The sequence below is a fragment of the Misgurnus anguillicaudatus genome, chromosome 21, assembly GCF_027580225.2.
Source record: "Misgurnus anguillicaudatus chromosome 21, ASM2758022v2, whole genome shotgun sequence".
Classification (NCBI taxonomy): domain Eukaryota; kingdom Metazoa; phylum Chordata; class Actinopteri; order Cypriniformes; family Cobitidae; genus Misgurnus; species Misgurnus anguillicaudatus.
This window is the reverse complement of record NC_073357.2, coordinates 63,644,123-63,659,991: the sequence shown is the minus strand read 5'-3', so window position 1 is coordinate 63,659,991 and position 15,869 is coordinate 63,644,123. Positions and strand designations below refer to the sequence as shown.

The window sequence follows — 15,869 nt, the reverse complement described above, 5'->3', positions numbered from 1 at the left end:
CCCGCTGGCAAAGTCTCACCAGCACACTGGCACGCTTTCCCAGACTGTTTCCTTCTCCCCCAAACAGCGGCTGCTCCTCCGATCAAAAGTTCCAAGTAACTTTCTGGATTGATGAGGTTTAGTAAAATTGTTTCTGGAGTTTCATGTCTGATAGAAAGCAGTTTCTCTCTGCTAAAAATAATCTGGTTTGCATGGCTAGTTTCCACAAAAATAAACAAAAACAACACAAACAAGAGAGAGCATAGCACCGAGGCTGCCATCCGCGGCGCCATCAGTTGGTGGTAATAATCCGCCTTTGCCAATTGCAAGAATACAAACAAAGTTCCCGGTGCAGAGTAATACCGTACCTCACAGCACATCTAATACAAGTCAATGGAGTTGGACAAAACTACGATAAAACCTGTTGGAAAGCATCTTTTGCAGCGATTTCCGTGTGAGCAGATCAGTGAACACCCCTGACTAGAGGTCTTCTTGGGTCCAAAGAAATGTACCCGACCCGAAATGACCCGAATCACTTCATACCCGAACCCGACGTGCATAAATAAAAAAAAATTTAAAGAAAGACCCGACCCGAGACAAACCCGAGAAAATTAGACCCGAGTCCGACCCGAACTAGTGAAATTTTTTTTTAACCCGACTGGAACCGAATGTAAATGGCACTGACGTGTGTGCATTCTGCAGACCCACGCGCAGCAGTCAGACAGAGAGAAACTCTGGTGGCCTTGCAACCAATTTGGCGAGCTGCTCCATTCGTTTTACTTTGTTATCTGACGACGACACCAACGTAACCGCTAAAATGTATATTTTTATGTATTGACTGACAAGTTTGTCTCAATGAAAATGAACCTTCCGACAACCACACAATGTCGCAAGCGCTCTTGGCAAACAGATGAGAGGTTTGAAAAGGACATTGACGCACACAGGTGAGAGAGTTCGGGTCTTCTCGGGTCCGTTCAGAAAAAACACATTCATTTTTAAAGTACCCGAGACCCGATGCCGCTATTATTGTACCCGACCCGTGTCCGAGGCACATGTGAAACTTTTAGACCCGAACCCGATCGGGTCTCAGGTCGGACCTTGGGTTTTCGTATCTAAGTGGACCCGTGAAGACCTCTACCTGTCTTTGTCTTTGTAAACGAAAGTTTAATGCATTTTAGGAAGGACCGTTCCCGTGCACCTATAAACCCACTATAGAGGTGGGAGGTGACACAAGAAACACCCGAAAACCCTCGGGCCAGCACCATATGTCCAAATTTCAGTCAAAACCATTCTATTTCATCACAAACAATCTGAAAACAGGGCTTTAAAATACGAACTTGTCCTTTAACTTCCTGACTCCTGAGATACCTTTATCATGATTTTGTACAACAATTCTATGCGTGGCCATGCACAGGGAATGCAATTGATTGAGTTAAAAAAATTAAAATGGCGGCCAAGAAAGTGGCTGGAGCACAATTTTTTGGTAAGTAAAGTTTTATTTACCAAAATTGCGAGAAATAAGTATTGTAGTTTTCAAATATGGGATTAGTTATCAACAGAATTCCATTACACTGCCTATGAAGTCTGAATGCATTTCCCAGATCTGCCTTTATGATGCCGAAGTCATTGCCTCACGAGGCAGCGAGCCAACAAGTCAGCTGCCTGAGCTTTCAGACGTAGCCATTAATTCACTAAAAAGGAGACAATTACAAGAGACAAGACATTATTTAAAATAGGACTTTACAAATCCTTGGAAACTTTTGGAATAATGTAACTACACAACTCGAAATATCTCTCACCATCAAAGTAGTTTTTGTATATTTCATTACAAAAATCTTACATTTTGTGGCCTCAAGTGTCCAATCCCAGATTTTATGATGTTTGTGTGAAAACTTATTAAGCATGTGTCCATCCATCCTTCATATATCAAAGTTGGAAAAATCCAACACAAATATGAGTCAACAATGAGTTGTTTTTATTTCCTTTAACTTTTATTTAAAAAAAAAAAAAAAATTGATTGAACAATACAAGACTACCAATCTAGAACAAAAAAAAAGTATTAAAGAAAACAAAACAAAAGAGTATGTTTACACTGAGTGTGTTTGTCTCAAATTAAAAAAAGAAACCAAACACAATCAATATTTACTAATGTAAAAGCGCATGAACAGCCCATCAATTTATTTCCAAATAAGCAGAACAAATGAAGTCTTATCTAACAATCCAACATTGTACCACAACTATTGGTTTAGAAAAACTCTCATACACGTGCACACACGCACGCACGCGCACACACACACAGACGTGCACATACACTTGATGATATTTACCGGAATGAAGAAAAAAACAGAAAATACAGACAAGATGTGTGAGAGATCAATGCTTTCATATAAATGTAAATCACTCATCAGCATGAGCCAATGCTATTTACACCAAATACAATGTGTGCGTGTGTGTGTGTATACGTGTGTGCGTGTGTGTGTGTGCGTTTGTGTGTGTGTGTGTTTGTGTGTGTGTAAGACACAGGAGGGCAAATAAAAGAGGATTGTGGGAAACTGATTTGGCAGTGTGTGTTTAATGTCTCCTCTTCTTCTTGCTGCTGGGGGGCGGGGCTGATGAACGACCCTTCCTCTTCCTGTTTGAGGTCTCCTCTGTCTCCTCATATTGACTCTCTCGATCCGCTAACACAAAGTAAAAACACACAATCAAACCACACAAAAACAGCTTAAAATGAGATATTTAACAGAAGTCATCAGGTTTAATTAAAATACATTTAGGGGCGGTTTCCCGGACAGGGATTAGACTAGTCCTAGACTTAAACACTTTTAAGAGTTCTCCAAACTGAAAACAACTTGTATTTTAAGATATGTAAGTGCATCAGTGCCCTTTGTTTTACCTCAACATGCAAACAGGTAATGTTTTTAGTAAGGCATTTGTTTAAACTAGTTAGGTTTCCTAATTAAACTAAGGCCTAGTCCTGGATTAAGCTAATCCTGGTCCGGGAAACCGCCCCATAATATCATCCAAGAAATTAAGACATAATTTCCTCCAGAACAGCAGAAAGTGTTAAAATGAGTTTTCTCCTGACCTTTCCGGGCCTCTTCCTCCAGCTCATCCCAGTCTTTCCCGCTCTCCTCCTCGCTGCCGAGAGATGCGCTGTAATTTGAAACATCACAAATGTCAAAACTACTGAAGTGTCCAAAAAGTGATTTAATTATTTAGCCCAAAATGTTAACAGAATAACAAATACAATTTTAATTTCAAATACAGCAAAGTGATGGTCGATCTGCATTAAAACGTTTAAAGCATCATCAGTCCAGCTTACTTGAGTCTTCTGTTTCTGAGGAATAATCTTCATCACTGTCCTCCTCTTCCTCCTCCTCTTCATCAGCTGAAGGATTAAACGTCTCATCCTCCACCTCGGACTCTGAATCTTCCTCTGCTCCGCTTCCCTGACAGGTGTCAATAAGAAACGCTCATTTATAACAGTATAATATAATATAATGTCACTCGCTCTGGAGCTAATGTGTGATTGTATTCAAATTGATTAGTCCCAGAATAAATGTAGTAAACGCTTCATCAATGACACCCAGCTTCAGCAGATCGCTCTCACCTCACTCTCAGGGTCCAGAAAAGACCAACCGCCCTGCTCGAAAAATCCCTCAGGGTCGTCAACGATAGTCTTCATGATCTTCGTCCAGTTTAAAGATTGGACACCTTCTGTATATTTAATATCACAGGAGCTGGAGAGAGACGGAGGATCAATTCAGTCACATCTACATCTGACTAACTCTCAAAATCTACACGCATACATGCGTGCAAAACAGGGCTGCAGCAACTAATCCATTAAAATCAATAATGAAATTGGTTTGAACAAATTTCATTATCGATTAGTTGGTCTGTGACATCACATAAAAAGGTAGACAGCGTGGTTAAAGGTTTAATTTTGTCCTTTTATACAAGCGAGTTTATATTTTCATAAAAATTGTATTGTATTTACAAAGTAAGCATCTGTTTTATAGTAAGGGTGAATTCCAGATTTTTATTACAACACATGTATATCATATGGATTATTTATTTTGTTAATATAATAAATAATTTCTTCAATTTCTTCAACACATCCATGAAGACTCAATTTTGTTAATTTATAGTTTTACCATTTACATGCTGCACAAACCGGTTTATTTTAGGCTTAATATATCAAAATAAAAAATTATGTTAGTAAAACTCTCTAGTAGTGTCTGGGTTTTACAACTTTTAAAAGTACACTTTTACACGTGAATACCCTCATTTAGTGCCTTATTTAGCTTTAATAAGTGAAAAGTAAATATTTAGTTTTTCCCCAATTACTTTTTTTTATCCATCAATTAATCAATTATAAAAAAGAATGGTTAGTTGCAGCCCTAGATTCAAACTTTGTGTCGCTATACATTAAACCACAAACACATTTATTTGAAAGGCACGGCTCTGTGTGTTAGGGGCGGAGCTTACTTGAGCCATTCTTTGATTGGGTCGAGCGAGTTGACGGGCACGGCGTTGATCATGGTGACTTTCTTGTTGTAGTCCTTATAAACGATGACGACATCAAAGTTCTTTAGATGAAACTGGACTCGCTCGAAATGAACCAACTCCACCTCGTCTAGGGTCACCACAAACGGAGGCCACAAGAAACACAGAGATAGTGAGGTCATGGGTCACGGGTACAGGTGTGGGGTAGTGTTGTACTTCTGTATGGAGTGATACTCACCCACTCCGTAACATTACAGAGAGAACTGGACGTGGGCTGCAACAAGCACGTGCTCCTGTAGGGCGCTCCCTGAAACCTAGAACACATTAATGACATCACATCAAAACCAGCAGAGACCGTCACAATATAGTATCGTTTGTTATGAATAAATGAAGGAAAGTCTTATTTAATATTTTAGGTCTCAATGTACTTACCCGAGGTCTCTGAAAGGAACCTCAAACTCCAGCTCCTCTTTGGTGAGGGACTCCACTTTTTCGATAAAGTTTTTAAAGGCAGATTTGAGTTTGTGTCTCATTTCTCGCTCCATCTGCTCGGCGTATAGGTCGTCACGGTCGTGCATGTGCTGGTGTTTGCCCAGATCTGTCGTGATCTCGCCCACCTCCGTGTAAAACTGGACGTCCGTGTGTCGTTTCTTACCGAACATGATGGCGTTCTTGAGAGAAGAGGAATCAAAAGTGTTAATTTCTGAAAACTTCTGGTCACACGTTGAGTCTCTTTTCATCACGCGTACCTTGAGATGGAAGTGCAGTACGATGATCATCTCTCCATCGCAGGGCTGGAAAACGGCGTGCTTGATGTTGTTGTACAAAATGTCGACTTTGTCTCCTCGCACTGACGTGAACCGAAACCCTGAGGAGACAAATTCATCGAACTTCACATGAGCCAAACTATATTTCCTATAAGAACACGCAAGCAGGGAGAAGACTCGAACGCTAACCGTTGGTGTGCGCCTCCAGCGAGCCCTGCATCCTCTTCTGGGCGATGTTGGGTCGGATGTAAAGGTCTTTGAGTTTGGGGTTGCTGCGGTTCAGGTTAATGACGAGCGAGTCCTGTTTCACGATGCCTTCTTTCTCCTTCTCCTCCGCCTCGCGGGTTTTGTAGCGTTTCTGCACCTCCTTTATTATGCGGAAGGCGTTTTGCAGGTTGGTGGAGGGAACGGAGTGATCGCCGGGGGATTTGAGGTTAGACGCACGGTACGTACTGCAAAAATTAGTAGGTGACACTGTTATATGAATGTTTCATGCATGCATACACTTTCAGTACAATTGTGGTCAGCAAAAATCTATTTTAATGGTCAAGCAGAAATCTTACATCTCTTTGACAAACGTGGCCTCTGGGTTGGGGAAGATGTTCCCCTCGTGACGTCCCAGCGAGCTGCCCGGTACAAAGAAGTTTATCCTCAGGTATGTGTAGTCTCCTTCAACAGACATACTGATGTTCTGCACACACAGGCAAATAAACAGAAGATTTAGTTAGTGCTAGTTTTGGGGGTTTAAAGGCTAAAACAGACCTTTAAAGTTGACATCATATTTGCAGTAATGGATCAAAATATCTAGCAGACCAATAAGAGACATTTATATTTATATATTTAAGACATTTGCACAAGCTGTTTGCAATAATTTAACACACAAAAACATATAACCTGTTTGGGTGCATGATGTAAATAAACAGAAAGCATTTATGACAGACTTCATAAATTTTAGCATCTCACAAAAAAAAAAAACTTTCTCAGATCATTCCTAAAACGTTCTGGTCAAATGACAGATCAAAATGGTTTGCCACAGAAAATCAGTCTGCTATGCCAGTTTACTGACAATAAATAAATATTTTTATAAAGACAGATAAAAGATCACTCACGAGTCTTTCATACCTTGATGGTGGCGATGTGAAAAGGTGTAGCGATGCCAAACACGGGCATCACGACGGTCTCATATTTCTTATCAATAAAGATCTTCATATCTCGAATATCTTTTTCTCGAGGCATCTGGGATACGTTCTTATACGACACGTTTGACTTCCTGGCTTTCTGATGAGACAAAAGACATTGTTGTTTATTTAGACATGACATTTTATTTTATTTATTATCTAGTATTTCAGCTCTCTCTCAATCACATGTAATTAACTGATCTTTGGTGTCGTAATGCTGTTCAACGGTCTTACTTCTGAATCTGCTGTCCTCCTTTCTGCTCTGTAAGACGACGCTTGGCCTCCTCGTTCATTTGATTGGCCAATTCTTTCTGATGAGCCCGCCTCTTCTCCTCCGCCGTCATCTCATTCTAACCAATCAGACGATGGAGACGGTACATGTGTAAAACAGTCAAACTGCATTCCCTTTACGATTTCACAATTATATTAGCAGGTAAACCGCACATACCCTGGTTCTGTCTACCAGCAGGGCGGCGCTACGGGCTCCTCTACCCAGCAGCTCATCTGCGTTGTCGACGTCTTCCTCATCGTCATCTTCGTCGTCATTCTATGGTCGTAAACAAGATAAATAAAGTTGACACATCAAATGCGATCTCGACATATTTGTGTGAAGTAAAGTAGAGTTTTATAGCTGACCACCCAACATAATGCCTCAGAAACAGAAACCAGATGACCGACGGCACATCCTGAGTAAACTGAAATTACCTTGAGGAATATTCCCACGTTTTTAATCTTCTTTTTGACAGGTGTGAGAATGGTTGCTTGATCGTCCTGTGAACACAGTAAAAACAGTCATGTGATGATTTATTTCAAGCAAAAGTAAAAGTGTGTGCGTGTGTGTCCGTCTCACCTCATTGATCTGTACAGAGTCTCCGACGAAGAGCGCATATTTCTTCTGTTCGTCCTTCTTTCCCTCTTTGTTGATCAAATCCGAAAGTCCCAGACTGATACTGAAAACCATTCCTACATACACACAGCATAAGGTTTCAACATCAAACAAAATGCGACATCAATTTATTTTTTACTTTGGGCTCAAGTACATCAGCAGAGAAGCTTCATGCAAATGAATGACTTATTAGTTAAACCTGTTAAAAACACGCGTGTTGAAACAGGTATATAGTTAAGAAACACTAACTCATAAAATAACTTGCTTTAGTTTGTGTCTTGAGTCTAAGGCGGTCAATCCTGCCGGCACTGAGAACCGAACCTGCCACCTTCAGGTTAAGTCAGAATCTCTAACCAACTATTGAGATAGGAACACAAGCCCGCTAACACTTCAACGCTAGTATAGCTTTAGTTAATCTATATCGATAGACGCGACAGTTTAATAGCAGATTTATAGTAAATGTTTCTGAATGGAGTGATGAATTACTGAAGGATTTGCACGTACCTCTTTTGAGTTTGTATTGATTTTTTGCATTCAGTACAAGTGATCCTTCTCTGAACTCGATCCCCATCGCAAACCTGCAGCACAAAGCAAATGTCTCATTATTTATTGTGTTCAGACTTCAGACAAGTTTAAAAAATAAATGTGGTTCTTTGACAAGATGAAGGCAGTGTTAGGGCTGGGATGATTAATCGTGTCGGCTATGCTTCACAATGAATTATGGTGAAATGCTGCTACATGCAAAAGCCAGAGGGCGCTCTCGTGCAGAAACTCAATATGCAAGAAGCACCATTTTCACACACACAGCTCCAGGAAAGGCCTATAAGCATATTTATATCACTGTTCTTTAAACCTTTTCAGGTATTTTCATGATAATAAAGAATATATGTATAACGAATATGTTTGACGAGTGTTGTTGCTTTTTCAATCAAATGTTATAAACGACTTTCTATGATCAAAAAGACAGAATTAAAAGGGTGTGCATAATATCACTTTTGTGATTCAGAATCAATATCAGACAGACATAATTAGTATGAATCACGATTAATCGTCCCAGCCCTACCCCACGTTGTAGTCGAGTTCAAGTCAAGACCAAGACCTGAAATCAAGTGTCAAGTCTTTATCTGGACTTGGTCTCGACTCAGACTCGATCTCTGGTCTTGACTCGGACTCGACTACAACACTATAGATGAAGCTTTAAATGTAGTTTTACAATTATTCTTTAACATCATGCCGGCACGTCGCTAAAATAATCTTGCAGGGCAAATTATATAACATGTTAAAAACCAGAGACCTAAACAACACATCTGCTTTAAAGCTGACGTTCTCCTAAATACTCATATTTGATACGATCACACATGTATATGTACTGGGGCTGTCAAAATTAATGCGTTAATAATGCAATAATAAATTAATTTAACAACACTACTTTTACTAACATGCAATTAAACCAACACACATTTTCTGTATGACCCTTGTCGTAGCCCGTTGTTGAATAAATGGAGACGCAGCCATAGATAGTAAATCAAACGTCTAAAATGATCTTTATTTGTAAGTTTTCTGAGAGCTGTACCGTAATGCTTAACTAATACAAATGATGTGTGTGTCCATAAAGTGCAGGACTTGCATGATGTTTAAAGAGTTATTAAGAGAGATAAGACTCAAAAACGATTTTCTGCGCACTGACTGACAGATCATGTGGCTGGTTGCATAAACATAGCCGCGACATTAAGACTGTGTCTTAAGAATGATTCTGACTAACTAGCAATTAGTTAGGGCTAATCAGTCTTATTATTTGTATTTAAATTAAACCTTTCCATGTAACATACTTAAAACAGGTATGATCAGTCTTGAAGAAAATTATTCATGACTAACTTTTAAGACTAGTATTTAAGGCTTATGCAACAGGCCACTGAAGCATGCTAGCCATGACCCCAATATATGCATACATAGACAGAATTACAGTTTTAAAAATATTTGTTTTGACAAGAATTTACGCAAATATAATCTGCTATGTCTTAAGTGAATGTTTGGTTTGGTGAATGTTTGGTTAACGTTAAGGAAAAATATCTGATGTGAAAGATTATATTAGATCCTTCCATTACAGTACATCTTAAAGCTGTCTGTCAATTAAACAAAAACAAAGAAAAGTGTTAATTCAAGGTAAATAAAAACAGATAAAAGTGTGATTAAGTTGCAATTAATCACGAGATTACTCATGACAATCAAGCGATTAATCTAGACTAAATATTTTAATGGTTGACAGACTTAATATATACACATGACCACACACATTTCTGAGCCCACTACACACTGCACACGTACCCAAGGTTTTTGGTGAGCTTGTTGACCAGCTCTGGTTTCTCTTTCTTGACAAACTCCATGACAGTGCTGTACACGTCGCAAAGCTTCACACCTGCACATCATAACACAGATTAAAATTTCGTTTGTGGAAACACTCGCATGCAAACGCACGCATGCACCGTGGCCTTACCGTGTTTGAGCTCTTTGAGAAGTTCCTCTTCCACCTGTAACAGGAAGTTGTAGTTGTCCTGCATTTCCTGCGGCGGGTCCACCATGAGCGTACGCACCAGATTCGAGCAGTAGGACTTGTAACGGATGCCCATCGCACAAGTTATCGCTCCGAAGTGCATGTGGTTCTTATCGCTGAAAAAAGCCCGAGATATTCAGAGGATCATGAAAACACGGCTCTTATTTTATACTGTATCATTAAAAACACCATCACTCACTGTAAATCTCATGTCCCATCTTAACATTGCGACGGCAACATTTAAACTATTGAAGAATGTCGTCACACAGTTTACTTCCATACTACGATCTCACCTGACGACGCTGAACTTGAGACTGTAGTTGCCTCCGCTTTGAATGATTGGCGGGTAGCACATCTCAACTGTTGAAGGATCGACTCCGCCCAAATACTTCCTATCCTCGATGGCCTTCTCGACCGACTCCGCCAGACGACTGTGTTTTACTTTCTGTTAAAGACGTCACAGCAGTTAGTCGAGTATTATAGACTGCAGAAAAATATTGTACTGTAGCTGTCTGAATAACTTTAACATAGATCACTCAATCATGACAGAAAAGTTATTCAAAGTCGGATATTTCTCAGTTTGTGATGCCACAGAAAAATGTAATAACATTTATTATTCGTTTAGAAAAACTTCAGCTGACTTTTTTGAAAGTGTGTCCGTATTTAAAATCATTACCTCGAATGTTAGGCAATATCTTTAATTTACTTAAACGTCTTTGTAAAAAAGGCTGTGATCAAACCTCATCTGCATCCACAATCTCCATGACTCGCTCTTTGAAGAACTTTGTGAAGACGTCACTGGTGATGGCAGCGGCCTTCTTCATGAGCGCCATCTCACCGTCCTCCTTTACTGCCATAGTGTACGCCACGACCGTGCTGATGTCCACCTGACCAACACAAACATCACATCAATCGCCATGTAAAGAAATACACCAAAGCACAACCATTGAAAATCTGACTTTGTTTAAATGCTATAATTGGATCCTCAGTGCTTTTATCAACCTAGAAAATAAAAAGATCAACCCAGTAACTTAGTTTTGGTAAACCATTTTTGCTCACACCTACAAAGTGTCCATTTTAACATGTTATAATAAATTATCTGTGGGGTATTTTGAGCTAAAACTTCACAAGACTTATGTGACATCTTAAAAAGAGTCTTGTGAAATGTCCCCTTTAAAACTGTGTAAATGTATCTCTCGTTTCATAGATATGATGAATATCAGCACAGAGAAAATTTAATTGCGAGTTTAAGAAACAATTGCTAGAGAAGATGAATGTGAATTTAAAGCAGTTTAACATGCACGACTACTTCGTTTCCCAAAAATAGAAAAGAAATGATTTTGGAAACAGGCTTTGTTTTTGTGCAAGAAAACTGAACTTTATTTTTAAAGATGGACTGTTTTTTTAAATTGTGACCCATCCTAAAGGTCACTTTAAGAGCTGATGTAGATGTTTTCACATCACTCACCCGCTGCAGGCCCTCAGCTGTGATCATGTCACTCCAACTCTTCATGTATTCTCCTGGGAATTTGTCCTTGATAAACACGCCCACCGTTTTACCTTCTTTACTGCCACGGATGGCTTCAATCATCTTCTCAAAGTTAGCCTTGTTGCTCTCGTTCTGTCAAAAAGAGAGAGAGAGAGAGAGACAAAACTTATGATGTCATGACAATGATAATTCTGTTATAACACGCTATATACACGCACTACTAGGGCTGTGATGATGGAAGTATTTTACCATCGTGAAGGTAAAGCACCAATTCACTGCAGTAATGGGGAATAGGTGTGTGTGGGCACAGGCACACTGATGCATATATAGGCTTACATATAATGCATACATATGTTTTGATATAATTTTTAATATAAAAGTGTGAATGAGGATCAGATATACATTTCTTAACACACATGCACACCATAGGCGCAGATTTATTTTCTGCCGGTGGGTGCTCATCATTAAGCAAAGCTTAGGTTACTTAGCAATGGCAGACACTCATAGCATGTTGAAAAGAAGCAAAGCAGAGCAATTCGTTTTCTTTGCATAGTTTTAGATACAAAATGATAAGCAAATGAGTATATGCAGGGCTTTAAACTAACTTTTTGCACCTTTTTCTTAGGTGCACCAGCACAAAAGTTAGGTGCACCCACATTTTTGGCCGCATCGCATTTATAGTTCACCCAAAAATAAAAATCACACTTTCGAGCCCTGATATGTGCTTGGCCATTTCGGTGGGTGCTCGAGCAGAATCAGGTGCCTATGTGCACGCTTATTGTAGCACTTTCATCCGTGAAACAACACACGGTTCAAGTGAGGAACTTTATTGGGGTTACAATGTTTACAGCCATGCTGGAACGCGTTATGATTGTGTACCAGCAGCACAGATTGATACTTTTCCAAACTTTGACAGAGAGAAAATATCTTGCATCATTGTTCCGCCCTTCATCGCTGATATCAGTTGCCTCCCCTTGCAAATAGCGCACAAACTCTGAGTCTGTTGGCTGTTTGCGTTTACACAAACTTGAAGAAATCTCGCTGGGCGATACTGTACTTTATATATTTTTGTAGTTTGTGACAGGCACACCACTGCAATGGTACGGTGGTTATGACAACCATCACAGCACCACATACAGACCGCTTATCACAGCTGTGTGCATGGTAACTACAGGTTTACGGTTGCTAAGCAACAGCTACACAGCAACAGCATCACCGTACCTTCTCTCTGACCAGCAGTGTGATGGGAGGAACTCCATTGGCGTTCTCATTGCCTTTAGTGGCCACCACCTGCTTGAGGAACTCAACTTTCTTCTTACTGGCCAAGAAGATGATCTTAGTCTCACAGAAGACCATTATAGTGTCCGTCAGCTCGTATCCAAACAGCCACGTCTGCCGGAGGAGAAAAATAAGAAAATGCAAATCATTCACACTTTAAACTTAAACGTATACCCTGATGAATGCCACATACCTGAAGGGCTGTAGATTTAGCATAGACGATTTCTTCATCGACACCGACAGAAACCACGATGGCGTCCACCTTCCCAAACTCATCTTCACCTTTCTGTAAATCAGTTACATATTAGTGCTTTTATTTATCAGCATCACTTTGTCATTCATCTGTTAAACTGCCAATAAAATGTTATTATGGACATTATATTGATTGTTAAACAATAACTCTTTATGTGCAAGACAAAATGTCTTTTAAAATGTCTAAAAACAAGAAAATAACATAAATGAAATATGCATCAGTGATAAAAACGAGATAATAATAATAATCTCTCCTGTTTGTTCTCAAAGCATCAAATGCGCCATTTTGTTTGAAATAAATGTACAAGGATTAAAAGAAGTCTCTCATAACTGTTTCTCTCACAGCTAAAGCACGCTGTTATAAGAGTTAGCTAAGAGCTACATCAACATCTCACACAACACAGTTACATCAAACTCAAACATACATGACAAACCTTCATATGGAACATCACTACAGCTTTTAAGACTTTATTTTTGACTATTAAAGCTGAAGTAGAATCGACGGGAAACGGCGTGAAACAGCCCGTGCTAACATGCTAACGCACTAGCCGCTGTGCTAATCACAAATGACGTTATTAAAATCATCACAAACATCACACATGCGATTAAAATATGAAGTTTATCACATTACTCACTGACACTTACACATAAAGCCGTTCAATGAGATGAGTTTATATAACGGCATTATGGAAATGAGGCCTGAAGAGTGCATGTGTTTAATGCTTTTCAGCATCACACACACATTAACACATAAAATCTGTTAATATATGTATTAATATCGCATATAACATACATTGAAAGCGTTTATGAAACACAATGAGATGTCAGTACCTTCCAGTTGCCGTAGAGTCGCTTGATGCGGCGGTAAAACGCGTCTTTATCCAGATTCACCGCCATAATTTCACATCAACACACACACATTCACACACATGCAGTCATACAATCAAACAGTTAAAGTAGCAGCAACACACACACGCACACACACTGACTCTACACTACACGTAAGATCAACAACACATGCAAGAAAAAGACGAAAAACATAAACGCTAATTATTTATAAAAATGAAGGATAATATTCTTTTAAAAGTGTTTTTGTTGTGTGTAAGTGCTGCTGAGTGTGAATGATGCAGAGATGTAATGTGTGTGTGTGAATATATGCTGTAAAACACCCATGAGTCTGTCTGATATTTAGCCCCTCCCTCACACTGCATATTATTTTTATATTTAACAGTTCTCTTATCCTGTTTATTTAGAGTCTTTATTTTTGTTTGTTTATTTACTTTAATTTAGGCATTAAACATTGGATTATACATTTTTTATTATTACATTACATTTACAGTACTACATTTCATTAAGCATATGCATTTATCGTAGACCACTGTTTGTTTTTTTTAATAAGCATACATTCATTTTCATTTTCATTTTTTTATTTATTATATGCATGTATTTATGCTGCCATTTTGAAAGTATTAAAATAGTTATTATTTTAATTTTATTAATGAGTTCATAGTGCATTCCGCACTGAACAGGATACACTTTAGTGGTATATTTGCTCCGTTATTAACTAAAAATAAAATCGTTCGTGCATTTATTAATTATTAAAATATTATTGCCTTTGTTTCAGCGTTTCCCTCTCACACATAAACTTCCGCCCTGACAGTTACGTCACGCAGTTTATAAAATCCCGCCCTTACGGTCACGTGAGAATTTTTCTCCCTTCTTATCCCGCCTTAATGATTACGTCACAGCGAGCACGACTTTTTCCCGCCATTTCGTGCCATTGAAAAAATGCGCGAAGGCGTCCGAGCACGTGGGTTACCAAGAGCGCTCAGTTTAAAGCCATGTGGTGAAATTAAACATTATAAACCAAATGAGATGTTTACTGAATAAAAAAATGTTTTATTCTATATAGTGTTAACTAAATGAAATGTTTAAAGCTTTTTAGGAGAAGGGACGTTTCCAGTTATAAACAGTAATCAATGATTCTGTGATGTCTGTGGTTCTCAAACTGTTGGCTCTGGCACTCGGGTGGGGGGGGGGGGGCTGAGATGGTGCCAGGGCCAGTGTTATGACATTTTATAAAATAAATTAATTTATCATAAATTCTGTGTAATTAAATCTCAGATAAAAGGCTAATCAACAGCTCTATATTGTATAATTTAATGTGTTTTGTTCCCATACGGCAAAAAATAAATATATATACATTTATTTGGTGAAAAAAGTGTTACTAATTAAAAATTTTGTTTATATTTCAAAATGTTTTTCAGGGGCAACAAATATATTTCTAATTGTGCGATCCATATGACAAAATTCCTGGACAATAGGCTATATTAGTTTATATAAAATGTATAAAGTATAAGATGTATAAGTATGTATAAAATATAAAATTATAAGTATATTTTTTGCAGTTGAAAATATATTTAACATTTCAAACCCGTTGGGGGGACTAGGGATTAGACTAGTCCTAGACTAAAATAAATGTAAGAGCTGTCCAAACTGAAAACAACTTGCACTCACATATCTTAAAATACATCAGTGCCCTTCGTTTTGCCTCAAAAGGCACACAAGTAATGTTTTTAGTAAGGCATGTTTGTTCAAACTGGTTATGTTTCCTAATTAAACTAAGGACTAGTCCTGTTTTAATATAATACATGTCTGGAAAACCACCCCGTTATGTTTACAGGTTTGTAACATACAAAGTTTTTCTTTCAATGCAATGTGAATGTTTCAAAATAAAAAAATGGCCAAAAAATATATTGGTGAAAAAAATTTTTGTAAACATATTTCAAAATATATGTATTTTTAAAAATGTATTTTTTGACATATGGGACATAAAATACATAAAAGAAAACTGTGTAAATGGCCAAATATTCAAAATGTTCACAGTTTATTTCATTATTTAGAAAACAATAAACATTAGTTTTTAATAAGGACTAAATATGGGTTCTACTAGAGTGCTTTAATAAACTTTTAAAAGACCTCA

General features: G+C 38.3%; 1 protein-coding gene across 1 annotated transcript; it reads right to left on the bottom strand.

Moving 5' to 3' along the window:
- Window positions 1-1,948: 1,948 nt before the first annotated feature.
- LOC129453779 (FACT complex subunit SPT16) lies at window positions 1,949-14,029 on the bottom strand. Its single transcript, XM_073859620.1, has 23 exons — window positions 13,718-14,029; window positions 12,828-12,920; window positions 12,578-12,748; window positions 11,336-11,488; window positions 10,608-10,754; window positions 10,161-10,312; window positions 9,811-9,983; window positions 9,642-9,732; window positions 7,821-7,894; window positions 7,281-7,393; window positions 7,136-7,201; window positions 6,879-6,977; window positions 6,671-6,780; window positions 6,375-6,534; window positions 5,816-5,943; window positions 5,442-5,704; window positions 5,235-5,353; window positions 4,918-5,156; window positions 4,728-4,799; window positions 4,468-4,641; window positions 3,590-3,719; window positions 3,065-3,428; window positions 1,949-2,657 (listed from the first exon to the last, which is right to left on the bottom strand). Exons 1-22 carry the CDS (start codon window positions 13,781-13,783, stop codon window positions 3,288-3,290), a joined length of 2,934 nt encoding a protein of 977 aa, XP_073715721.1. The 5' UTR covers window positions 13,784-14,029; the 3' UTR covers window positions 1,949-2,657; window positions 3,065-3,287.
- Window positions 14,030-15,869: the final 1,840 nt, after the last annotated feature.

What these genes read in the sequence shown, in the direction of transcription:
- LOC129453779 (XM_073859620.1), bottom strand. Translation starts at nt 13,783, where the DNA reads ATGGCGGTGAATCTGGATAAAGACGCGTTTTACCGCCGCATCAAGCGA. An exon ending in TCAATACAAACTCAAAAGAG is followed by an intron (nt 7,394 to 7,820) that starts GTACGTGCAAAT and finishes GTGTGTATGTAG; the next exon opens with GAATGGTTTTCAGTATCAGT. An exon ending in CCAATCAAAGAATGGCTCAA is followed by an intron (nt 3,720 to 4,467) that starts GTAAGCTCCGCC and finishes GTCTCTCTCCAG; the next exon opens with CTCCTGTGATATTAAATATA.